The sequence below is a fragment of the Podarcis melisellensis genome, assembly GCF_964234715.1.
Source record: "Podarcis melisellensis genome assembly, chromosome: 5".
In the NCBI taxonomy this organism is placed as follows: domain Eukaryota; kingdom Metazoa; phylum Chordata; class Lepidosauria; order Squamata; family Lacertidae; genus Podarcis; species Podarcis melisellensis.
The window spans coordinates 132,078-158,326 of NC_138537.1; the positions used below are offsets into that span (position 1 = coordinate 132,078).

Below are 26,249 nucleotides of genomic sequence, written 5' to 3' on the forward strand. Positions count from 1 at the left end.
AAGATGCCCGTCCTCCTAGGAGCAAAGAGGAAACTCGAGAGTCGGGAGCTCCTGGTCCAGAAGTGGGGAGGGGAGGGAGCTGGGCAGCTCACAGGGCCGCCATCACCTTGGGCACTGCAAACCCCCTCAAATGCGACGATAAAGCAGTTCTCTCAGGGATCCTGCAAACCAGCTGCAAGCAAAGGAGTTCTGTGTACAGCAACATAAAGAAATTCCCACAGTACAACTTTAGTTAAAGAAAGTTTAATATATATATATATATATATTTGTATGTATATAATATGTTTTATTATAACAAAATAGGCAGTTATTGTGGGTAAAATATTCATTAAAATCTGACTTCTAAGAACATATTTATATTTCAGACTCTGAATCGTCTCTTATGATAATCTTTCAGAATATTTTCAGAACAAAATTAATCATTCCTATATGAAGTACAAGCTTTTAAAGCACCTAAACTGTATTTGGATTCAAAAATGTAATGACCGTTACCCATTGATGATATCAGTAAGACACTCCAAATAGTCTTGTGTGTGCTAGTTTAAAAACAGGAGATATTCTTGCCCCCAACAACGGCATCAGCAAAAAATGAAAAAATAGACTATAAAGAATATTCTTATGAAATTATGAAAATGGGTTTTCCCTTGTGAAATAATGGCAACTCCATTTACATTATCTTGGACATTTGAACAAAAATCTCCTATTTAACTGCCTGTAAAATAAATGTGTTGCCAACAACAGAAAACTACAGAACTACGGCCTGCAGCCACCCCGTGAATCAAATCATGCAGCTCAAGTCACGCGTGCAAAACTGCTCACCATTTACATCATTAAGACCACTTTTCTTTTGTTAGGAAATATTTAAAAGGGTGTATATAAAGATTTGTTTTCTCAAAATCTCTGAAGGATACTTTCCCTTAAACATTAAGGAGTTTACCACAAAATTCTCCGTTTCGTATCCACACAAGCGGATCGAGCCACTGCCCTTTGACCCTTGAGAAAATGGCCGCCCGCCAGCAGCTTGTGAGAATCCACACCATCGGAACAAAAGGGGGGCACTGGGAAAATGCTATGGGAGCCACGGGGGCCCATGCAGGACAAGGGCTGCCCCCAGGTGGGAAGCACGGGAGGGGGGAGGCACAGCGGCCCCCGCTGGGCGGCCTTCAGAGCTTCTCCTTGGCGGGGACCCAGATGTAGGGGCTGGAGTGCTCCTCAATGACTTGCTTGACTTGGTTGTAGATTTCTTCCAATGTGTCTCCTTGCACAATAGCTGTAGAGGAGAGAAGGAGGAGGAGGCGGCTCTTGAGGGCCTGGACCGGCACAGCTCTTGCACCACTCCCCCCAGCACCGAAGCCCCCCAGCCGCTGTCTTGAAAGGAACACAGCTGAGCAACCAACCTGTGAAATGTTCGGTGAATTCTTGCTCCAGCTTCATGGCTCTCTCAAAGGTCTTCCGAGCTTGCTCATCCGTCAGCCGCTTATTCATTTCCCTGAAATTGCAGCACAAATCAAACCAAGCCATTCGGGTGTGATGTTTAAAATGAAGCACCTTCTTGCAACCCCTGGAGGGCACCACGTTGGCGACTCCTGAGCTACCCTCAAGCAGCAGCTCGGGAGCAGCACAGTCGCTCTGCTATTCTCCAGAAGGCAGAGCCAAAAACCAGAAGAAGGAAGGACAGACATTTTGCTTTTAAAGTTTGGCCCTGGCTTCCTCCTGCAGAGGATTGGACCTTAGCTGGGTGCTTTTTTTCTCCTGCTGAAAACAGCAGGATATTATGGGTTGTGGAATACCCCCCAGCCCCCAGGGAAAGCTCCCTTCCCGGAGACCGTGGTTGACGACCTTCCTGGAAGAGGAGGCCACATGCCGCAAGGAGGGTCACCAGAACATGCGCAGAGAGGAAAAGGTCGGAGGGGCAGAACAAGGCCAGCTTTCACTCACATGATGTTCTCCACTGATTTGGGTTTGATGAAAACGGAGATTGGGTGCAACTGGGCGATTTGGAGCCTCTTGATCGCGTTTCCGGAGACATCGAGAATGCAGTGCTTCCCCTGAGACACGGAGGGAAGAGGCATCTCAGAGCAGAACATCCAAGGCATCGCTGCTGGCAGACAGCTCAGCCAAGCCTGGCTGCATTTTAAAGCCCGGCGGCTGAGACTGAGACCCCTCCCTCTTAGTTTAGCTGTTTGCAGACATTCCCTGGAAAGCCATTTTCTTGGGGTTGAGAGGAGGCCTGTTTGGCAAACCTATGGGGACCTGGCATTGTCTTAGGCAGCAACTCTAGGCCCACTTCCTCTGCAGTGTAGCGGCAAATTCAGAAAGAAGGGTCCCATCCTGGCAGCCACACCCCTTCCAGATGAGCCAATAAAAGAGCTCTCCCTGGCCTTGTCCCCAAGCTCCTCCCCGTCAGAATCACCCAGGCGCACACAGAGCGGGAGACCCTGGCCAGCTTTCTCTTGGTTCCCTTTGGTGGAACGTAGCAGAGCTGCCTTGGGCCCCCCAAACCTTTCTTTGCTGAGCTTCCCTTTGTGACTGCCATCCTAAGACTCACAGTAACTGCATCTGGGCAGAGTTGAGTTGGAGGAGGAAACCTAAGCAGGGGAGCTCCTGATCCAACCTCTGGTATTGGTTGCCCCCCCCCCCCCGATCTCGGCCAACATGCTTCAAAGGGAAATGCAAAAGCAACACAGATCTCTCTTGCGTCTGCTGACCTGCCCCTTTCCCAGAGGGACCTACAAGGCAATCCTCAGTGGCCAGTTCTGCTCCTGTCACTTGCATGGACTCCAGGCAGCACAAAGGGGGTGGAAACGTTTTCTCAGGGGCTTAAAAGCTCTCCTTCGAGGCTGACGGGGTGCTGGGGCCAGGAGGGACTTTGGACCGACTTCTTCTGAGTTATGGTGTGATGGGGGCAGACTCAAAACCCATACATATCCCTTTAAAAATCACAATATTTTGGAATTTCTGGGCACTAGCTTTGCTGTATAAGATCTTCAGATATTTCCCATGGCAAAACTGAGGCAATGGACTGAGGGCACTGACTTCATGACGTTTAGTTAATAGAGATCTGTGGGCTCAGGAGGCTCCTGAAGCGCTGAAGGTTTAGCGGAGGTCCCACAGCAAGACGCCCTTTCCTCCTTGTGAGGCTGCGTCATGACTGACTGGGGAAGGAGACTCTGGGGCAGACCAGGACCACCCCTCATCTCTCCCAAGCAGACTTTGGAAAGAGAAGAGCTCCTTTACCTTCTCTGCCACCTCCCGCACGGACTGGACACTCGTTCCATACAGATGGTTGTTGTACTGGCCGGCTTCAATGAACCTGTGATCCTGGATATCTTTCTCCATTTGTTCTCTGGACGTAACAAAGTGGTAATCCCGACCATCCACCTCGTAGTCTCGCTTTGGCCGGGTCGTATCTTTGCAGAAAGAGACAGGCAGCTTTCAGGCAGGCAGGCCCAACACACAGCAACCTCAACGTTGACTCCAAATACTGGCACCAAGCACCTTCCACTTACTGAGCACAACAGCGGGAGGAAGCAGATCCAAGGTGGGACCCTGGCACCCTACAAGTGCGTTGACCTTCAAGAGCTAGACCAGAGTCTGACCTTCACATCTAGGGCTGACTGAAGCTTCCAGGCGGCCTTCAAAGGCAGCCCCATGTGGAACGCAGGAATGAACCCAGCCTGCCTTCTCTAGATTGGCCAAAGTGGAGAGAAGGCACAGCGTCAGCCGCCTCCAGAACAGGCCGAGCCCCCCTCACCCAGCAGCCAGCTACCTGCCTTGTGTGGACCAAGCCCTAGCTTGCAAAGCCCTAACTCCTCCTGCACCGAGTCCATTCCATTGCCTTCCTGGATTGACAGGAGCAAGAAGCACTGGGAGGTGTCGTCTGCACACTGGCGACGCTCCAGCAGGTTTGGAAAGGAAGAACCCAGGGATGCCAGCAGGCAGGGGGAATGGGGGGGGGGGCAAACGGGGACAGGGCAGAACAAGGCCAGGGCTGGGGAATCTCATAGCCTCCGTGGGCCAGATCCTTATCAAGATGGGCCACATGGGCAAGATCTGACAGGCAGGCAGTGGGGTGTGCACACCGAGCAGTCAAAGGCCCCGCGGCAGCTCTGCAAAGAAGCCTTGGAGGCAGCCTCTCCCTTCCATTCCCCCGGCACTTGGCACCAAGAGCCTGAAGCCCATCTCCATGACTGAAGAGGCAAAGTGCCCTTTGAGCCAGCTCCCAACCCCACCCCAGTTAAAGGACAGCCCTTTGCTCTGTTGAACCCTTAAAAGGGAAGGGAAAGGGCTACAATCTTTGCTTATCAGCTGATGAGCAGATTAAATCCTGCTGCCGAGGCTGCATGATCCCATTCCCTGTGCAGGATCAAAATCCTGCCCTCAGAAGGTGCCAGGCTGGTGTGGTTTGGGCAAGGGTCTAAGGCAGTGGCTTTCAACCCTGGGGTGCCTTGGGCAACCCTGGCCTCTGTTCCTCTTTCTTTCCCTCCTTCCTCAGATGCCCTCTTGTGTCTCTGCCTCCCAAAGGCTGGTGCAGCTGTTTATTGCAGCAGCCCTGGCTCTGGGCTCCCTGGGCGAATGGTGCCTCTGGGTGGGGCAGCTCAGAGACCAGGGGCCCAAGGAGAGGGGAGAGGAGGCTGAGGGTGTTCGAAAAAGGGTGAGAAGCTGCCAGCTCTGCAGGCAAGGGGGGACCTAATTGAGCCCCTGAGTCCCACAGGGGAGCTGCAGAAAGAAGGTAGTTGGTCAAGGGAGCCGTGGACTCAAAAAGGTTGAAAGCCTCTGGTCTAAGGAGCCAAACTGGGACAGGGGCCGGAGGTGCCCCCCTCCCCACAAATGAGGCAATGAAAGTGTGCTTGGACAGGATGGCCAGCCCATGAGGCCCAGGGGAAAGCACGTCCAATGCCAAAGATGATGATGATAATAATAATAATAATAATAATATTTTTTTTAAAAAAAATATATTTATACCCCGCCCTCCCCAGCCGAAGCCGGGCTCAGAGCGGCTAACAACCGTAAAAGATAATACAACGTTCTAAAATCATTTCATTATGAAATCAGTTCAAGTCAAATTAATGGCAAGATGCTAGGAGGACGCTGCGCCCAGGAGCTTCTCTTGGCTCCTGACTGAGCAAGGGTCTTCTCTCCCGGCTTGTGCTTGGCTGCGGACTGCATGGAAGGGCTCTTGAGGGCAAGAGGCACTCTGCTTGCAGCCAGGCAATGCCCAGAGCTGCCCAAGGGAGGCCCTGGGTGTCCCCTTGCCAAGCAGGAGGACTCTGGCCCCCGCAAGGGCTCTGCACTCACTGCTGACTCCAAGCCCAACCACATGCAACTGCAGCTCCTTGCACCCGTGCACTGTCACCCTGGCCCGCTCTTTCCCAAGCTGAAACACACTTCCTGTGCTGCTTGTCTGTGTGACAAAACCTTCCCTGGTAGGCCTTTGCCATACATACGTGGAACACAGGATCCGAACTCGTCAGGGAATTCGGAGATGAGGTCGTCATTGATCCGGTCTTTCATGGGTCCCAGAACAATCACAGGCCGCGTGTAGTTGACTGAAGGGGGAACAGACCCAGGAGTCAGAGAGAAAGGAAAACACCCAACAACCTCCTGTCCCTTCCCCAAGTTCCTGGAGGTCAAAGGCTCGCCTAAGCCAGCTCCCCCCCCCCCCGTCCACCTGCCAGCAGGAGTCCCTCTTGGGCATTCTGCTCATTCCAGAGCTTTGCTCGGCAAGAATGCAGGTGAAGGCCTTTCCTGTGGCCATGGCCAAGTTACGGGAGACATTGATCTGACGGCTTCCCTTCCGACGGCAGGGGTGAGGAACCTCCAGCCCACAGCCTTAGTTGGGACAGCACATACCCCCCCTCCACTTGAGGTCCAAAGGAAGAAACTCCAGAGCAACGGCTGGGAGCTTGAAGGGAGCCCTCCGTACTTCCTTCACAGAAGGTCCTAGTGCAGCCAAGGGCACTGGGTGCCAACTAGCCTGGTGGTGCTGAAAGCGAGCCCTTGGGAGGTGTGCTTGCAAAGGAGAGCCAAAGGCCTCTGTGGCTTCCAGGGCTTTTGGTTTTATATGCAACACGCTACAAACCTTCCTGCTGAGTAACAGGCTCGTAAGACAGGACGTATTCCTCTTGGCCACCTGCAAATTCAGATACACCAGTTTAGAGCTGGAATGTAGTGTCTGCGTAAAATAATACAGATGTACAAACGTATCTCTCATTTATAAGACTTCAGGATAAAAAAACCTGGTATAGAAGCCAGATAGGAAATTAATAAGCACCACTCTCTGTATATATGTGGTGAGCCACAATCTACTCTTAATTATATTTCGATTAAGGTGAGTTTATTGTGGTGATCTTAATAGGTATGCCTCAGTTTTAAGTAACATATAGCTAAAGAAGCGACTGGGGGACGCTGTTTGTCACACACTCAACATTTTGCATGTGGCCACAGGCCCAGTGACCCCTCCTGCCACATCTCTAGAATCCTATTGAGGCTAGAAGACACAGGACTCTATGGTCAGGTGGCTTGAGAGTGCTCAGGGAGTGGAAGACTTTGAATATGATGCCTTAAGCCAAAAACTACATGAGAGAAAAATAAAAAAACACAAGAACAAGGGATACGTTAACAGACTGAAATTAAACAACAGAACAACGGAGTAAATTAAGCACAAGTTTAGGCCAGCAGTGCAGCAATGCAGCTAAAAGAGAACCGGTCTCTTGCCTGGAGTGGAGCTTCCTGAGAGGCGAGGGATCTGTGAGGATCAGCTGCTGATCCGACCCTCTCACACTCCCAGCAACCGGCCTATCCAGCAGAGCGGAGGCACCACGGAAGGAGGGGGGTCTGTTGCTCAGGTGCCCGGCCCAGGTAAGCTGCACTGGGGAAGAGCCCCATCGCAAGAGCCAAAGCTTGACCCCCCCAGCAGAGTTCAGGTACGCTCTGCTGCCGAATGGGCGCCTTCAGAGATGCTTCTAGCTGCAGGGAAAGCCAAGCAAGCCCTCCTAGCCAGCCCCAAAGGGAGGTGTGGGGAAGGGCCCCAAGACACTCACGGTAGCTGCTTTCGCTGTCGCTGGCATTGGACGTCACGTGCTCTGAAACGGGAACAGGAAGGAGAAAATGAGGAGCTGCACCAGACCAGAAAGAATTCCCAAAGAAGAGCAAGACAAGGACAAGTGCCAGGTGGGGCTGCCATGACTTGCACTCTGCAGGGAAGAAGGCTCTCTCTCCACGCTCAATGAATGTGACAGGGCTGGGGCTGGGGTGAGTGCACTCTACCAAAAGGCAAGAGGACGTCGGGATGCAGACACAGAACAAGGTGGCCCAAACCCCAGAGGAGTTTCTGCGACTTCCCAACTCTGCCTGGAGCTCAGAGGCAGTGGGAGAAGCACAGGGCACAGAGGGAGCCTCCGTTCACATCCAGGCCATTGGTGCCTCCTTGGGGATCTGCTAAACCTGCAGCATGTGCCATGGCCAGAGGGGTTGCCACCACGAGGGCCAGATGGAGCCGGGAAAAGCGGTGGGTCAGGCCAGAAAGGCCACTGGGAGGCTGAAAGCGCTGCTCTGCCTCTCCCCACCGAGGGTCTAAGCCGCTCACACAGCACCTGCAGCCATGCACCAGGTCATCAGGCAAAGGCTCACAGCAGGAGCTGGGAGGGGGCAAGAGGGGTTAGAAAGGGGTTCAGCGGTCTAGAGTGCGGAAGAACCTGCTGAAGCCCACGTCTTCTCAATGCAGCTTTGGCGAAGGCACAAGCATTTAACTTGTCAGGAACTATAAACGTATTTGAAGAAGAGCTGGCCTAGGAAATCTCCGTCTTGGAAGCATCCCCAGGGAAGGCCGCCAAGTCACTGGGCAGGAGACAGGCGACTCTTTGCTTCATGGGCTGGAAAGCTGGGAGCTGCCAGCAATTACAAGCATGCAAACCTCTTTTTGAGCTTCCAGAGCACTCCTGCCACCCCAAGAGGTATTCCAAAGAAGGACAGATAAGGATACTCTGGAGGCACAAGGACCCACCAGGAACCCTCTTGTGTGTGGACGAGGCCAAATGGCAACAGTCAGAACTGGAAGTGCTTTCGCCTGTAGGGGAACCTCAGGACCTCTCTGTGCGGAAGGTGATTCAGTATGTGGAGGTAAGCCTCTTCTAGATCTACAGAGGCATGAAAATTCAGTGCAGAGCGCCCCACCAATAAAAAGTGACTCTATCCTGAATTTTTGATGGTGGATGAATTGTTTGAGGAATTTCAGGTCTAAGTCTTGTTGCATTTGGGTACCATTAAAAAAGATAAAGTCAGTCCCCAAGAAACAGTCTTTGGGTGTCACTGCCTCAACAACCTGAACTCTGAGAAGATGAAGAATGGTTAGATTACTGCAACACGTTATCAATAGGGCTGCCTCTGAAGGCAGTTCAGAAACTTCAGCTGGCGCAGAATTTGGTGGCCAAGCTGCTCACAGGGGCAAGACCCTCTGAGCCTATTGCACCTATCCTGGCCTGACTGCACTGGTGGAGTGCCTTCTGTCAGCTTCAGTTGGGGCTCAGGACCTCAACACCTTAAGAGCCGCCTTTCCCCATACAAGCGGACCCAGATCCGCACTTGTCACCTGAGGCCCTTCTCTATGTCCCCATGACCTGAGAGGTTTGGAGGGTGACAGCATGAGAACAAGACTTTTCTGTGGTGACTCCCCGATTGTGGAGCGCTCTCACCAGAGAAGCTCGCCTGGTACCATCATTACATGTCTTCAGTCGCCAGGCCAAAACATTCCTTTTTACCCAAGCCTCTGGCCATTAAATAATTTATGGTCTGTTAAAGGAGGGGAAGTTATTGAGCTTATTTTATCATTATGATTTTTATTTTGTGTTCTTAGTGTTGTACATCACCCTGGAATCTTTTGATAAAGGGCAGCAAATTAATAATAATAATAATAATAATAATAATAATAATAATAATAATAATCATCATCTATTTAGGCACCTTGTGAAAACATTTCTCTATAACCAGGCGTTTGGTTGATTAACATTCTATAGCCTTTTAAATTGTGGGAGGATGGTTATTGGTCTATTTTTGTTTGATCATGTATTTTGTTTCTCATTTTGCATTTTTATGTTGTGAACTTCCATGTGATCTTTGGATGAAGAATAGCATACAAATTTATTAAATAATAGTAAAATACTAATAATGATGATGATGTTTTCTTCAGGATCAGTAAGCACCTCTTTTAAAACATCCCCACCAAAAAGCTCAAGTCCCTCATAAATACTTGTTGAAAGGGTCCCCCCTGGCCATTGTATCTGCTGAGCCAACACCAGGGGACCCGTGGAGAACGGAGGAGATCCCCAGGTGAGATCCACGGCAGAGCTGCATATGGCTAGAGGCTCTAGCCAGAAAGAGGAAACAGATCTAGCAAGCTGTTTGACAGAGGCATAGACTCCCTCGGAAGGTGGTGGGCTCTCCTTCCTTGGAGGTTTCCAAGCAGAGGTTGGATGGCCAAGTGTCTAGTTGGGATTCCTGTACTGCAGGGGGTTGGACTAGATGACCCTTGGTGTCCCTTCCAACTCTACGATTCAATGCCTTTGGTGCTTGCCAAACAGGGACAGGTTTCCCAGCCTCCCAAGCAAAAAGTAAATGGAAGTGGCATGACTTGGAGGAGGAGATGGCAAGCAAGTGTGGAGGAAATGAGCCTGGACCCCTGGAGGAGGAGGCCTTTCCTTCTGTCTCGGTGAGAGGAGGGGCTCAGGGGCCTCTGGGGAGAGGGTCACTTACTCAGGCCTTTTGATCCCATGTCTTCAGGGATCTCCTGCAGAGAAGTTCCCAGAGGGCAAGCAATAAAGAGACAATCACAAAGAAAATAACCGTCAGTAGCATATCAATGAGGGGCTACGGCAAGGTGGTCCCAAGAGCGTCCACAGGGGTCCGGGGGGTGCCCAAAGCTCAGCCAGAAACCCATTTAAGGGCAGCCCTTAAAGCTCCTGTCCCACCTCTGAAAGCCAGAGGCCGCCTGCCTTTTAGCTGCAGCCAACAGAACTCGCTGCCCCCCCCAATCAGCTGTGGAAGGAGAGCTGGGCCAGCCCCTCCTGAGGATGGTGGCATCTCTGCCCCTGTGGCAGCTCTTGGGACCCCTTCAAGGCAAGGCCACGTCTGGCACGCAAGGCAGGCCCCCAGGCACATCCGCAGCTGGCGCTTGCCCTGCCCCCACCCACATACTTACGGTCCACATCACTGGTTTCTTGCTCACTCTGGTCCTTGTTCTTGTAGAAGGGAAATTTTCGGGAAAAGAGGTTCTTTTTACGCTTGTCATTGAATGACTGCTGAAGAAGAGAAGGAAGGAGGGGCAAAACAAAGGAGGTCGAATGTCCAGTGTGTCACAGAGGCCCAGTCCAGCAGCTTGGCAGAGGCCGACTTCTAGGACCACAACATGCAGCAGTTCGAGGCTGGCTGGATCCACAGCCCTTCCTTAGGAGGGGAGGCGGCAGCTCACAGGCGGCGGCTGGAGCCAGGGCGGGGGCACAGAGGGAGAGGGGCCTGGGGAGCAAGCGGCCGGCTCCATTCTGAGGAAGCACTGGCTGCGGGGAGGGGCTCTGCCTCTGGAGGCTCCCCACACTAGCCCAGGCTGCCGGGTGCTGCTGGCAGAAGTGGGAAACAGCCCCCCTTCAACTGCTCCTGAGGAAGAAGCAGGGAGCAGCTACAGGGACCTCTTGCAACACAGACTTTCTCAGAGCAAGTCTCAGACAGGGTGGCTGTCCTCTGCAGAGGGCTTCGCGGTAGAGCATCTGCTCTGAATGCAGAAGGGCCCAGGTGCTCCCCCAGGATTTCCAGGTAGGGCAGGAAAAGGATCCCTGCCTAGTATCTTGGAGATCCTCTGTCAGTCAGTGCAGACAATGCTGAGCTGGGTGGACCACTGGTCTGACTGGGCATAGGGCCGTCTGGTGTGCTCTTCTCCCTGTACTCTCTGAAACTCTGGCTGAAAGGCCGTCTATGCAACGGAGACAAATAAAAGGGAGCCAATGTAGCCCCCTTCATCTTCTCAGGAAGGATTCCTGGGCATTTTCAAGGTCAGATGAAGCCACAGCCAGAGGCACAGAGCAGCCTGAGTCATGATATCTGAGCCGGAGAGCAGTGCCTGGAGGGAACATCCACGTGGCTCATAATCCAAGCACCACAAGCACAAGGGGTCATTGAGACCCCCCCCCCAGCCACCTGACCCCACACAATGCATGAATATCCAGAGGGACCAGGGACCCTCAGGGGCTACAGCACAAAGAGGATGTCAGGAGCAGCCCGGCCATCTGGATCCCAACCACTGGCAGCTCAAGCCAGCATGGTCTCTTAGCTGCCACTGAAGTCCACAGACCCACATGCCGTGGGACCTGCCTGGCCGCGTCTGATCTCCTCTTCCTGCTGCAGCCACCTTATGCGTGTCCCTGGTGGCAGCAGAGGAATGGGCAGGGGCACGGCAGAAGAGCCACAGCTGAAACTCGGGGTTCTTCCACTGGAACCCCTCTTGGGAAGAAGCTGCTCAGCCTCAAAGCGAGCCAAGCCCTCTCCCCAACACCTAGAGAATCATGGAACTCTCAAGTTGGAAGGGACCCGAGGGTCATCTCGTCCAACCCCCTGCAATGCCAGAAAACTGCTGCAGGAGCTCAGTTTAGTCAAGCAGAGCACACCGTGAACAACGTGCGCCTTTGCCTGCTGTTTTTAAACCGTTTGGCCTGGAAGGCCCAGGGCGCAGCTCCCCAGGCAAATTCACCTCCCTGGTAGGAGCTGCCCAAGCCTCTGCCTCTGGGAGATCACGGTGCTGCAAGGCTCCTTCTGGCTAAGAGGGACACATTGGAGCTCTCCTGTCTCCCAGACAACAGCCGTTTCCTCTTGTGCAGAGTCTGGAGAGCAACAGCCTCACCTACTGCATGCTGAGTGGTTAGAAGTCGGCTCCAATAGCAAAAAAAACAAAACATGGTTAGAAGTAATTATGTTTTGATTTGCAGAAAATATTAGCCATGTGTTTTTAAGGCTCTTACAGGCAGGAGAGTCTTGTTTTTAGTACTAAGAGTGTATTAACTTTATTAAGCTCTCACAGCCTCTTTGCAGAATTGCATCATTAGTACAAATGGGTTAGAAAAGGAAGCAGAAAAAAAACCCACAGGGTAGCGGCCACTCGACATTCTCCTCTTACGCCGGGTGCTCAACGCGGCATAAGCTGATTTTGCCCAGGCAAAAGGACAAGCAGGTCAGTGGCTGGTGCCTGGCATAAAAGGGGGGTGGGGTGGGGGTGGTCCTTGGCAGGACTGTTTGAAAGAAGAAGAGATGGAGGGGGGAACAAGCACAGCACCTTCAGTTTTCAACACCATCAATTTTGCCTCCTTCTGCTTTGCCATGTTAGGTGCTAGAATTAAGACCAGGCTGCCACATTCCCGAGGCAAAGTAGCCCCTGCCAACAGCAAGCATGCACAGAGTTCCCAGGAAGGTACCAACAAAGAGAAGGAAAGGGGAGGAGAGAGACAGAAAAAGAGAACTGGCAGGACAAGAGGAAGGCCGCCCTCTCAAGAGGGCCATGTTAAGAGGAGGGAAGACAGACAAGACGGGCAGTTCTCTCTCAATGGCAAGCGTAGTTTGGTTTCCATTCAGGGGCTCATGCATGGGTCTGGTGCAGTGTTAGGACATGGGAGCCGTGTGCAAACTTGGCAACAGTCAACATACAAGGCTGTGACTCCAACACAACCAGTTTTCAAAATGGCACGGGACCAGGGCTGTGTGTGCAGGCTGCACGGAAACATATGCAACACCCAAACTCTGTGAGCTGCCCCAAAGGCCCATTTGCACAAAGCGGTATTTGGCTGCACCAGGTGACTAAATGTGTCCTGCTCTTTCTTGCCATAGGGTTAGGGCATCCCCCCCCCCCCCGCCCAGGGCCTGAGGCTTCCCCAGGCACAAGGGCTGAAATGTGGCTCTGGAAAGGAGACCAGGGAGACCCCTTGGCTCCAGCCCCACATCCTGTAGCTTCCCTGCCCTCCTGCACACACAGCCCAGCCTGGGACCAGCCCCGTTCCAGCACCAGTCTGCTTAAACCCATCCCAGTGCATTCCCAACAGTTCCTTTTCACACAAAGTGTTCAGTGCATACATTTCATGGAGGCGTCTGTAACAGATGTCTGTTAGCACAAGTCACGGAAATATTTTTTTTAAATAAGGTTGCTGGTGTGTTAATTTGGAGTCTACTGTAACAATCTGTTCGACCCTTAACATTGTGGTATTTCACACAGCTTTGTGAAAAGATAAACATGGCTGATGGTCCACCGAGTCTCTTCCTCTCTGGTCGGCTGGCCTGCTCCACCCTCTCCTCACTCTGCTCTCCCCTTCCCTGCTGCCTCCCAGCTGCCCACAAGCAAGTGGTTATGTACCTTCAAGGCTGTCCCTGGGGCCCCAGGGGCGTCAAGGAGGGAGCCAGGAAGCCACAGCCCTCACCTTTCCTCATGATACCCCTTCAAGGGACAGAAGCCAGGAGGTCCCACAAGGGAAACAAAACAGCCAAGTGCACAACATTCGGTGGACCATCCATCTCATGCGCTTTCACTCCAAAAGTCTTTTGACTTGAGTTTCCTTGGGTGGCCCCTGACTCTCCTGATTCTAAAGCTGTTTTTAAAGGAGGATTTTCCAGAGAGGAACAGACCAGGAATCCTGACCAAGTCCCTTATCCTCTTGTTCCCCAGTAGCCAGTCCTGTACCCTAACAGGAGGCCTGCAAGTGGGGGCCGACGGCAACACCACCACCTTCAAAAGCAGGTCCTAGTGGTTCCCTTGTCCCCACTGCCAGCCCCCGAGAGGCCTCTCCTGCTCTACCCTGGATTTCTCTAGTCCTGTCTCCACCTAGGAGATGCCAGACTCACAGGGCGCTGAATCGCTTTCCTGGCCAGTCACCCCCCCCAGCCTGTAGGTGAAGTGAGCATGCAAGGCTTTCATTATGACAGAGTTTACAGTAGCAACAGCGTAAAGAGTCCAAACTCACCCCTTTGTCACCTCTTGCTTTAGAGTTGAATTTCACTGTCTTTAAACGAGCTCGTTCCTTCTTCTCAACCCTGCCAGAAAAGCACAAAAAGATTAGTGCATCTGCAGCACCTGCGCCCTGCGCTCAATCCTGCTGCACCCCATGGCAGAAGCTGGTGTGGGGGCAATCTGGAAAACACGTGGGCCTTGGAGGGAGGCCACGGGAGGCATTGGCCGGCTTTAGCCTGAGGGTCAGGGCAAAGGGGCCTAGAGTCAATGGCCTTCTTTGGATAGCAGAACTGAATGGCTGCTGGAGGGGTCAAGGCACCTGCAAAAGGTGGCTGCAGCAGGGAAGCAGCAGCAGGGAATCATTCCCGCAACCCTTGTTGTCTTCTCCAAGTCTCATCAGGGACGGGAAGGTGGCAAGCGCCAAGAGTGGCAGCCTCAGACACCAGACCAATATAGGCTGGCTGCTGGAGTCAAGGAACACGGCCAGTCCCAACCAAGCAGCGGTGCTCCTGGTGACCTCTGCTCTTCCTGCCAGGGGGCGGTGGAGGCTTCTTCCCAGCGCACACTGCAGCTTTAGAGGAGAGGCTTTGCTCAGGACAGTGAGAGGGGAGGAAAATGCTGATCTGTTTTGTTTTAAACCTGCATGTTAAAGGCTAAGGCCCACTTGGCCCTAATGCACGCTAACCTAGAGTGAGTATTTTGGCTGCTGGAGGCCCATGTGAGTTACCGTGCTGGTCCCTGGAGCAAACCATTCATGCCCTCTTGCTGGCAGGAGCACTGCAAGATATCAGGGGCACAAGCCCAACTGCCGAATTATGCAGCCGCCAGAATGTGGAGCTGGGAGGGGGTGCACCTCTGTGCTACACCTGGGAAGCATTTTAAAACACTTAAACATGTCTGCAATAGGGAATTTGGTTTGGATGCATAGGACAGAAATTAAGAGTCTTCAAGGCCAGAATCACAGGAAATGGTTTCTTGACATCTTATGTCATATTTGTCAACTGTAGGTAGGACTGTTTGATTATAGGGGCCTGACAAGGTAGCTATGGGAGTTGCAGTGAAGAACAATTCCTGCTACTCCCCAGAGGAGGAAGAGGAGTGTGGTGGTGACTCCTTACGGGGGGCAGAGGCAACAAGTTGCCCAGGGAGGCATGCTGTCTTCCAAGATTCACGACAGAGAAGTTGCCGTGTCTCAAAAAGCCCGCTGACCACAACCCCTTCCTTCTGATTCATGGAGGTATAAAAGATACTGCCAGGCACCGCCTTCGACATCTAGCAAGGCTCTATGAGACTGTGGGCAGGAAGGGGGAGGGTCTTGGGGCACAGGTGGTCTTCTCAACACTCCCTCTTGTTGAAGGTTGTGGCCCAGGAAGAGAGGAAAACCCCAGCAGGAAAGAGAGGGCTACCTGCGCTTGCTGGGGATGACGCCAACCTCGTCCCTCTCGCCATCTGGCATCACCGGCCGTGCCTGCCACCACTCATCATCCGAAGCGTTGATGACATGGAGGATGTCGCCAAATCGGAAATTCAGGCCCTGGCTTGGGAGGCCACTGTCTTTGGTCTTGTCGTAGTCAAAGAGGGCTCTGGAGGCACAAGGGGAGCGCATGTGATGAGTAAGGAAACAAAGGCCCCACTGGCAAGCTGTCATCACTTGCCTCCCTTGGAACTGTCAGTATATGGATCGTCATCAGCAACTGCAGCAACAGTCTCTCCACTTCCCTCTTGTGGCTCAAAGGAACTGCCTTGCAGTCAAACTGGGCGGTGGCAGAAGTCCTTCTCCCAGTCCTCCTCCTCCAGCAGCTCCGCCTTGATGCCGGCTGTGTGTGATCAAGCAGCTCCCTCCCCCCAGGCACAAGGTCTCTAGTGCTGAGCCCCCTTGTGCTCCTGGCTCTCTCTCTGCTCTGTCGGAAGGGGTCTATGAGTCGCCCAGGAAATAACTTACAATTCTCCTCCTAATGCACTCAAGCGTTTCACAAGCCTCATGGCTCCTCCTAGACCAACACACTCACTGCAGCATCAGTGCTCATAGACCAGACAGAACTCTAGTCTGTGGCAGCTTATGCCATGATACACTTGCTCAGGACCCTTTGTTATTGCTGCAAAGGACAAATCTGGCTATTCCACCTTAGTCATGAGACCTTGTTGTGGTTTGACATTGCTACTTTTAAGTCTATTAACAGTTCCAAAGATGGAAAACCCAAGAGAGAAGAAACCATTAATTCAAAAGCCCAAGGAGTTTCAGAGAAATTTGTCAAGGCATCATTATGAATTAACATGGTCTAGTCCTCCTCTTGCTGATCAAAACCTCCGTCTTATGGACACGAAGCACAGGGTTTAATTTGCACCCGACCAGCACCAGCAGGACAAAGAGGCCTGTCCACAAAGATCTGCCTTGAGCCTCCTGTCCTTGCCTGGAGACTTTCACCCCGTCTCCCATGGAGGGAAGGAGACTCAAGACCCAGCAGACCAAACAAAGCAGCCAGCAGTCAAGGCAACTGTTCAGCCACTCTGAAAACAGGCTGCTGGACTAGATGGGCCAGATTCAGCAGGCTCTTCTGCTGTTCCAGATGTCAGCATTTTCATTCTCCGTTGCTGGATATGTGATTGTTACATCACATGCCTGTGTACTTCCAGGCTTGGAAAGTGTACTTTTGTACCTACTTACTTTCTCTCTCTCTTGGAGAAGATGTGTGAGGACGCCATGATTGCTTTCTTCTGTACATATTGCTTAATAAATTACTTAGAATGCTACACCTAAGCTCCACATCGTTTCTGCTCTACTCTGCTGATTGAGTGTGCACATATCTTCGGATATGTGTCGCTAGTGCACACCGGGACTGAAAATTTATGGATGTCCCTGGCTGCGCTTCATCAGGAAGATGCCTGGAGAGGTTTGTCTTGGTCCGTGGGCTGCGTGTGCCCCCCAGGCGTGTTCTGACACCCAAGTCCCCTCTTTATGTACCAGGCAATGAGAGAATGGGGCAGTTGAGCTTACAGAGGTTTCTGGCAGGCAGGTGGCCTCCCACATCTGCAGCTACTCTGACTGTTCAACAACATCGGCCGCCACCCACCGCCTCTCCTTCTCCCCAAGAGAAAGGCAGAACGCCCCCCTCACCCTCTTGCAGTCAGCTGCCCTTTTGACAAGCCTCCCGACTTCAGCAATGGAGGCACAGGCTGCCTGCAAGCACTCTGCCCCGGAACCGCTAAGCTGCAAGGCAACTAACCAGCAAGCCCTCCAGTCGGTCAGCTCACCCTCCTCCACCTCCGTCCATCATGGAATCCCTTTGGCCACTGCTAGCTCTCCATAAGCCAGCTTGCTATACTGGGTGACAGACAAAGGTGCAACCCTGGTCAGCAATTCTGCCCCTTGGGGAGGTCACAGTGCAACACATGCCTGCAGAACCAGAATTCAGGGAGACCCCTGCTGCCCTCTTAGGTGCATGCCAGCAAACCTTGGCAACTTCCTCTGGGATATTCTTGATCTTGAAAATTGCATTCAAGCAAGAAAGCCAATTTTCCCAAGACCATTTGATTGCTCCAAGGAGACTGAGCCAACCACAAAGAAAGCGCCAGAAAAGCTGCATCCTGTGCAGCCGCCACAGTCTCCGCATCCTCTGAGGAACAAGCCCAGTCACCAAAGAGCAGCAAGTCCCACCAACTGGCTCAGAAGGCAACTTACCTGACATAGAGAGACCGTTTCTGGCTTGTCCGCAGGGACCCCGACCCCGAACTGATGCTGCTGCTCATCATCTGCTCTCGCAAGTCGTGTATTTTAGCTTCAAAACGGCTGTATTCTGACAAACAGAAATGAAAAAGGAGAATGCTGCTAGCTCAAAATAAGTCAGCATCTTGGACCCCTACAACTACAGCTGCTGCTGCTGCAAAGTGTGCTCCCTCCAAAGGCTTCAAGTTCTGCTGTGTTTTCCAGAGTCTAGATTTTGTGACAAACAGTGAAGTCTCTCCGGCACTCTTTCTCTCCCTGGCATAAAACCAGAATTTTAACTCTCTGAAAATGTGCACACCACATTTCAATTGAAGTGGCTCAAAACAAAATGGTTTAAACCCACAGTATATATAAAACAAAATATTAAAAATAAGCACACCCCCAAGTCCCCAGAGCCATGCAGAATTACAATATGGAATTCCAAGACAGGACCCAGCACTGCCCAGAATGGGCAGACTTCAGGCTTGCTGGATCTACTCTGCCCTTTGCCAGAAGAGCCGTCTGCACAAGGCAGGACCACCAGAGCACAAAAGGGCATTTTGAGCCTAGGACTGAGCTGAGCTCATCACCACAGTCCGTTCTGGGTTGGCTTTATTCATTTCAGTAGCCTAACGTAGCTTGAGAAAGCTGTTTGTTGTTGCTATTGGTTAACCAGCTGGGAGTCAGAAACCCTCCTTGCCGATCTACTGGCAGATCCCAATTACCTTCTGCTGACCACCAGCTCAACAAGCTACCCCTACCCCCCAGGTATGCCTGCAGGGAACATGCCTGGCAAACGTCCGGGGGAGAAAATTCCCCTCTCTGGATACCAACCACCAGACCATTGTCGGTGGCAACAAGACAACACCAGAAGCACCATGGCTGCTTCTAAGCAAGGAGAATCCTTTGCACAGCGTAGCACCAGGGGTTCTGTGAGCACTTCCTGGCCAGCCAGCCAGAGCAAAGAGCCAGCAAAGGGCCCTTGCAGGGGCAATTCTGGCGGAGATTTTTTGCAACGACTTGGTTGCCACCTGCAAGAAAACACTCCAGCTGCATCTCCCTCCTTCCTCCCACTCACTCTAATCTGCACTAACTGGATTGCCTTCTCCAGCAAGACAAAGCCCCGACCAGGGGCCCCTGCTAACCCTGGCAGGGCTGCGTTTGCTCGTCTGATCTCATGGCGCTCTCTACTCACATGCCTCTCTCCAGCTGACGGGTCCAGCCAAAGCAAGTCAGGCACCTTTCACTAAGCAGCCAGGAAGCAGCAGAACTCACGGCAGCTCTGCTTCTCAGTCCTCCTGGGCAGAAGCCGCCCCTCCGCCCTCTCTGCCTGCTGCCCACGTGACTCGGATTAAAGCCAGTCCAGGCTGGGAGCACATGCAGAGCAAGGGAAGGGGAGCCCATCAGGACCATCACCTGCTCCGGAAGGTGCAGAGAGGCTTGTGCCAACGGCAGCCTTGGCTAGCCTGACTTCCTCCCCCACCCTCCACACAAGTGGCTGCAGAGTCAAACTGGACATCTCTTGAAAGGACACAGTGGTCTCTTTCATACCATGGCCAGAAGGAAAAATCAGTAGGCTTGGATGAAGAAACACAAAGCACCTCTGGGGAAAAGGCAGCCTGGTGCCAGGAGGGGCTTCCATGGCCAACTCACCCAGCCGCCTGCCTGCTGCTTCTGCCCTGTCACTCCACGGCCATTATGGAAATGGCACACGTCCAACTTGGGCGCATGGCGACAAGCAGCTCCTTCCTTCACCAGCAGCGCCAGACCAAGGGGCCAGGGGCTTGGCAGCCTCCTGCAGGGCGGAGCTTTGGAGATCAGCAAGTGGTGGGATCCTGGCTGGCTCAGACCCTCCTTTCTATGGCACAAGCCTATTTCTCAGGCTCCTGCTTGAAGTGCTATTTGAGAGCAACACTATAAGTAACTTAACTTAGTGCACAGAAAGTTGAACTTTACCTGGGAACTAAAGCTTCCCACCTCCAACTGGCACAGATAACCAGAGCAGACGATTGTGATCGGAGAGCTGGTGCTGTGATGTTTTCACTGTAACTATCAGTATGTTCTGAATAGAGTTTTAATATTTGTATCAATATATAGTTTTAATTCTATGTTTGTTTTCCAATGATAGCTTCATTCTCTCTATGTGTTTTTAGCCGCTCCTATTTTATCTGTAAGCTGCCTTGAGCCCGTCAGGGAAAAAGGCAGGGTATAAATAAATTAATCATTGTCATCATCTAAGCCAGCACAGGGAGGGAAAGGGGGGGGGAGATCCCAGCTCCCCTCACCCACAGGCTTTTTGCTTTTGTTTTGAACAGTCTTTATTATTGTTGTTTAAAAAGTTCTTTGTTACAAAACAATTTACATAAAAGAGAAACAAAACAGAAAACACCACAAACAAGCCATAGACACTAACTAACAACATATCATCTAGTGGTACCTCGGATTAAGAACTTAATTCATTCCAGAACTCTGTTCTTAACCTGAAACTGTTCTTAACCTGAGGTACCACTTTAGCTAATGGGGCCTCCCGCCGCCGCACAATTTCTGTTCTCATCCTGAAGCAAAATTCTTAACCCGAGGTACTATTTCTGGGTTAGCGGAGTCTGTAACCTGAAGCCTCTGTAACCCAAGGTAACACTGTACCTTAACTTCTGATTCATCTCATTGTACCTCTTACACCTTATTAATCTATATGCACTTTCTTATTTTTTCTGTTACTTATCAAGAGTAATTTTTACTTTTATGGTTTCCTTGTAATTCAAGATTCAATCTAAATCTGTCAGGAGATTTGCATTATCACAGTACTTTTTGAGATATTCTTGGAATATTGTCCAATCTTTACTTGTTTTGAACAGTCAACTTTCTGCCCCGGAAGAGAAGATGTTGGGAGCAAAGGTGTTTCTGTCCCTCTTCAAACGTAGCTCAGTGCAGATTCTGGGAGCTTGTAACCAGAGCCTGCAAACTGGCCTTGCAAACAGGGGGAAGGATTGCTGGAGGAGACTGAAGAGAGTGAAGCCTGTGTCTTTGGGAGCCTGAGGGTGTGGCTGATTGCTCTGCTGGAGCACAAGATCAGATGGGGAAGAGTGACAGCTGAGAGAAAGCCAGCCTGAGGGAGCAGCTAGCAGCCAGCAGCAGGCAACCTTAACGCAGTGCAGATGCTGGGAGCTTGCCAACAGGGATGTTTGCAAGGGTGTTTAATGGGAGAGTTCAAGGGGGAGGCCCAGAGCACTGTCTCTCGGTGTGCATAGGACCAAGAGACATGGAGGGTGAGGGAGCTGCTGCAGTGACCTGCAACACCTGTGCTATGTTTGTCTTTAAACCAGATCTTGAGCCGGAGGGAGAAAACACAAGACAAACGTCAAAAGGACACCTGACACTGGGGATAAGAGCACTGATGCACAGGAGACTGAGGTAGTGCTCTAGAAACCTGCTAAAGGGCAGGAAGGAAACAGCTGCAGGGAATGTCTCATGGTTTCAGTTGTCTCTACACAAATGCACAGAATATGGGAAACAAGCAAGATGAACGGGAGCTTTTAGTACAGGATGGCAAATATGACCTGGTAGGCATGAGACTCATGACTAGAATGTAGGAATTGAGGGGTATAACCTGTTCAAAAGGAAGACCGAACAGGAAGGGAGGAGTAGCAGCATTATATATAAAGGATGTGTACATTTGAAGAAATCCATGACCTGAAGCATGAAAAACAGATGGAGAGTGTATGGGTAAAAATTGTAGGAGAAACAGTGACCTTCCTGTCGGTGTCTGCTATAGACCGCCAAGCCAGACTGAAGACTTGCATGGTGCCTTATTAGACCAGATTAGTATATCTCTTATTTTTGAAAGTTTGGTAATCCTGGGGGACTTCAACTTCCCCAATAACTGTTGGGACTCACGACTCTGCCAAGAATGACAAATTCCTCTGTTGCCTCACTGACAATTTTATTTCCCAGAAGGTGGAAGAAGCAACAAGAGGATTATCTATCTTGGTCCTCACTAATAGGGAGGAACTGATCAACAAAGTGGAAGTACTTGGAAACTTGGGAGAAAGTGATCATGTTCTCCTGGGTTTCAGGATACAGAGGTAAGGGAAAACTGAGTGTACTATAGTCAGACACACACTCTGGACTTTAAGAAGGCCAATTTCAAAAAGCTGAAGGAGCTACTGGGTGAGATCCCAGGGTCAGAAATACTCAAAGAGAGGGGCTTCCGGGTTAGCGTGATCGGTTAATGGCGGATTCCCTCCGATCTCCGGAGGGAATCGGCTCTACTGGGGACGGGTCCTGCCGCGACGGCGACGCGGGGACCCTTAGAAACCGCAGGCGCGGAAGCCTGCGGACTTGGAGACTCGGTGGGCGCCTTAAGCGCCCCCCGACCCACGAAGAGCCTTTTTAAAGGCTTCGGAGAGGGTACGGAGGGTGGCGTGGCGCTGTGAGTTGATCGCTACCTCAGTGGAGTGAAGCCGCGAGCCATGACCGGAGAGCGCTGACTTTCTTCCTTGAAAATTTGGCCGAAAAGAAACAACCCGTGAGTAGAACGGAATTTGGACTTAAGAAATTTTTTTTCCTTGAATTCGGTACGACCGGGGGATGTGCTAAAAGGAAGTCCACACCCCCCCTTTTTTACAGATGATCTAAAGCAAGAATTTGATAACTAAGGTTGAGTGATCGTTTTCCTCCTTGTGAGATAAAAGATATCAGTTCCATGATTGGCATAAGAAGTTTGATGTATTGTGTTAAGAAGAAGAATTTTTAGAAGCTTTTGGTAACCCTCCCCCCCCCCCCGGACCCGGGAGCGCCCTGTGAGTGAGAGCCTGTTGAAAAGAAATAAGGAGTTTGACAGCTGTCAAAGGAGCTGTCAAAATCAGAAAAATTTTGTTCAATTCTCTTTGCGGACCAAATGCGTAACATTTGAACTTAAGTTGGTGGAAATAAAGAAGGAATAAACAACAAAGTAACGGACTGTTGGAGAAGGATTATTAAGTAACCAGAATCCCTCTAGAGGGAATTCTGAGACACTACAATGGCTGCAGATGGAAAATTACAGGCAGAGCTGGAAAAAATGTTTTTTCTCGTGGGAAAGCTACAAGACCAGAGCACAGCTATGGCTAAAGGGATATCAACCTTGATTTCTAAAGTAAGCAATGCTGTTGACTGTGTTAAGGACTTGTCTGAAAAAAACTCTGTAGCCGAACTGGAAGAGACATCTCTAGAATTAGAGGTGAGGGAAGAAGGAGTGGAAAAGGTTCAGGTGGAACGTACCAATCAGAAGCTCATCTCTGTGGAGTATAAAGAAGAAGATTTATGGATCATAAACCTGCTTGAGATGGACGAGGGAACCCCTGGAGCTTTTGGAATATTTGATTTTGAAAGAAATAAGAAATATGACTGGGACTACCCTTCCGAACATGGAAAGCAGGTTGGAAATAGCTTTGAACTTATTGTACTCCAAAGCAGGATGTTTTGCTCCAATTTTGACTTTATTGTACCAGAGCTCCTTCGAGACCTGAGGACCAACATAAAGGACTACCAACAAAACTGGCAGAGAGAGACGGACAGAGACTTGAAGGCCTCGGATGTGAGAAACCCAGGCTAAGAACCGTTTTTGTGGACATTTCTTCGGAAGGGGACTGAAACCGGGGGAGGGGGGGAGAGCAGATTTTTGAAAATTTTTATGACTTTTGTGTTTAGTTGGTATGACTAATATTTAATGAAAGAAAGGGGAATCTGTGGAAGGGAACTTGGGTCAACCTTAGAAAAAGGCAAAATGTTTATAAGAGATTTGTTTAAGATAAATTTGGTTAAATAAGAAGAGTTAAGTTAAAAATAATAGTAATAATAATATTTTAAGGATGAGAGGTAAGGACTTGCTGAGTTACCTTTTGGAAGGGGGATGTATGAAGTGGGGGGGAGGGGAAGTTACGGGAAGTAGCTAAGAAAGTAAGTATTTGAAATTATACATGTTTTGTTTGTGTCTTTCTGTGTTTGTGTTGTCTATATAAAATGTGAAAACCCAATAAAAATTTACCGTATTTTTCGCTCCATAGGACGCTCCTGACGAAAAGACGCACCAAGTTTTTAGAGCAGGAAAACAAGAAAAAAAAATCGGACTCAAATGTTGTACTAAGCTATTTAAAACAGCAAAGTGGGTGGCTCCTGTCCACTTTGCTGCTTTAAAGCGAACCACGGTATATAATGAAGAGAATGGGCAAAGGACAGACATTCCATTATAATGCAGCTGTTTTCATTATCACTGGGAAGTCAGTATTGGCAGCAGTCACAAAAACTAAAATTTGAGCATTTTACTGTTATTAATCAAGAATATTAATAGTCAGGGAGAGAAACCAGGGCTGTGCAAATGAGAAGTGCTTGGAGTATGGAGGAACAGCAAAGAGATAAAATGATTGCGCTCCAGTTCCTAAATCTCTGAAGTTTTCTCAAAATAGGCATGGTTGTTTTGAAAGGAAGATTCAAAATGGAGTGACTGAGCAAAGAACAAAGGAGGAAAAGAGGGCAGATAAATAGCTTCCATTCAATAACAAGAGAACACAATGTTTTTGGTTTGGTATAGGTGGACTGTACTTGTAAGAATTTGTATAATGAATTATAGATTTGGAGTGGAATATCAGTGTCTCTTTTCAGCAATAAAGATTAGCTGCTAGGGACATGGTCCACACACAAACACACAGGATGTCTGGTTATAGTTGTGCAGTTTAAACTGTTCCTGAGCCAGATGCCTGCTCAGTTGTAGCTGAGCTCACTATTACTGGTTTGTGGAGATGCTTTGCATGTATTTATGACTATTTCTGCAAAACTGCTACTTGAAGAAATCCCCAAACTTAATATTTTTAAACTTCAAATGGAGCTCAGAATCCTGTTAGGCAATCCTCTGCAGTTGAATAAGGAGGCACTGAGAGACAGCAATTTGCTGCTCCCCACCAAGCATCCCAGGGGTGCAGGGCAAAGAGCACCCCAGGAGCACACAGCCTTCCCTCTGCATGCAAACCTTGTCGGGGCTTCAGGGGAAAGCAAAGGCTGTAGGCAGAGCAGTGTGGCTCCTCCCCCCCACCCCAAAGAGCACCCCAGGAGCACACAGCCTTCCCTCTGCTTGCAAACCTTGTCGGGGCCTCAGGGGAAAGCAAAGGCTGCAGGCAGAGCAGTGTGACTCCCCACTCCACCCCCAAAAAGCACCCCAGGAGTGCGGAGCAAAGGCGCACAGCCTTCCCTCTGCTTGCAAACCTTGTCAGGGCTTCAGGGGAAAGCAGAGGCTGCCGGCAGAGCCACGTGGCTCCTCCCCCCCATCCCAGGAACACACAGCCTCCCCTCTGCTTGCAAACCTTGTCGGGGCTTCAGGGGAAAGCAAAGGCTGTAGGCAGAGCAGTGTGGCTCCTCCCCCCCACCCCAAAGAGCACCCCAGGAGCACACAGCCTTCCCTCTGCTTGCAAACCTTGTCGGGGCTTCAGGGGAAAGCAAAGGCTGCAGGCAGAGCAGTGTGACTCCCCACTCCACCCCCAAAAAGCACCCCAGGAGTGCGGAGCAAAGGCGCACAGCCTTCCCTCTGCTTGCAAACCTTGTCAGGGCTTCAGGGGAAAGCAGAGGCTGCCGGCAGAGCCACGTGGCTCCTCCCCCCCCCATCCCAGGAACACACAGCCTCCCCTCTGCTTGCAAACCTTGCCGGAGCTTCAGGGGAAAGCAGAGGCTGCCGGCAGAGCCGCGTGGCTCCTCCCCCCACCCCCAAAGAGCAGCCCGGGAGTGCACAGCCTTACCGCTGCTTGCAAACGTTGCCGGGGCTTCAGGGGAAAGCGGAGGCTGCTGGCAGAGCACCGTGGCTCCTCCCCCCACTCCTAAAGAGCAGCCCAGGAGCGCAGGGCAACAGCGATTTGGCTCCAGGGACCACACATTCGCTCCATAAGACGCACAGACTTTTTCCCTTACATTTTAGGAGGGAAAAAGTGCGTCCTATGGAGCGAAAAATACGGTATATATATATATATATAAAAGAAATACTCAAAGAGAAGGGAGTCCAAGAAGGATGCGAGTTTCTAAAAGGAGAAATATTGAAGGCCCAAATGAAGACAATACCAACAGGAAAAAAAAGTGGGGGGCATCTAAGGAAACCAATGTGGCTGCATAAGGAGCTTACAGATGAGCTGAGAGTTAAAAGGGGCATGTATAAGAAATGGAAGAAAGGGAGCATACATGAGGAGGAGTGTACATGAGTAGCCAACAGTTGCAGGGGGGAGTCAGGCTGGCAAAACTCTTTAGGTTAGTCACTGGCACAGGAACAGGATTCCGCTGCCGATTCCAGGAGCAGGACACATCCCTTGGCCACTTGCAATGTCGACCTCACCTGCCCTCAGCACCTGGCATTGTTCCAGCACGTGGGGGGAGGGGTTGCCGTGTCCTTCTCTGAAACACTAACCCATGGTGGGAAGCCAACCAACGGGGGGCTTCATGTGGGCCCATTCTGCTCACGTTCAGAGATGTTCTTTCTGCCTGCTGCTGCCAGTACCCTAACCCCCTCCCCCTCCCCCCACGCCTTAATCAACGCAGCTTTCCCCTGCAGGACAGGTGGAT

The 26,249-nt window shown here is 51.0% G+C and overlaps 1 protein-coding gene across 10 annotated transcripts in view; it reads right to left on the reverse strand.

The window, feature by feature from the left end:
- Positions 1-227: 227 nt before the first annotated feature.
- DLG1 (discs large MAGUK scaffold protein 1) overlaps positions 228-26,249 on the reverse strand; it is an 82,209-nt gene continuing 56,187 nt past the window's right edge. For 5 of the 10 annotated variants that reach the window (XM_081910882.1, XM_081910889.1, XM_081910888.1 and 2 more), the window contains 11 exons: positions 17,652-17,766; positions 15,379-15,555; positions 13,986-14,055; positions 10,196-10,295; positions 7,044-7,085; positions 6,083-6,133; positions 5,448-5,549; positions 3,238-3,410; positions 1,939-2,048; positions 1,398-1,489; positions 228-1,270 (listed from right to left, as the gene is read on the reverse strand). In XM_081910882.1, coding sequence (XP_081767008.1) covers positions 1,164-1,270; positions 1,398-1,489; positions 1,939-2,048; positions 3,238-3,410; positions 5,448-5,549; positions 6,083-6,133; positions 7,044-7,085; positions 10,196-10,295; positions 13,986-14,055; positions 15,379-15,555; positions 17,652-17,766 — 1,139 coding nt within the window. In that variant the 3' untranslated portion in view covers positions 228-1,163. Of the gene's footprint in view, positions 1,271-1,397; positions 1,490-1,938; positions 2,049-3,237; positions 3,411-5,447; positions 5,550-6,082; positions 6,134-7,043; positions 7,086-9,750; positions 9,785-10,195; positions 10,296-13,985; positions 14,056-15,378; positions 15,556-17,651; positions 17,767-26,249 lie in introns of all 10 variants that reach the window. The other 5 variants (XM_081910890.1, XM_081910886.1, XM_081910887.1 and 2 more) reach the window with 2 other exon arrangements.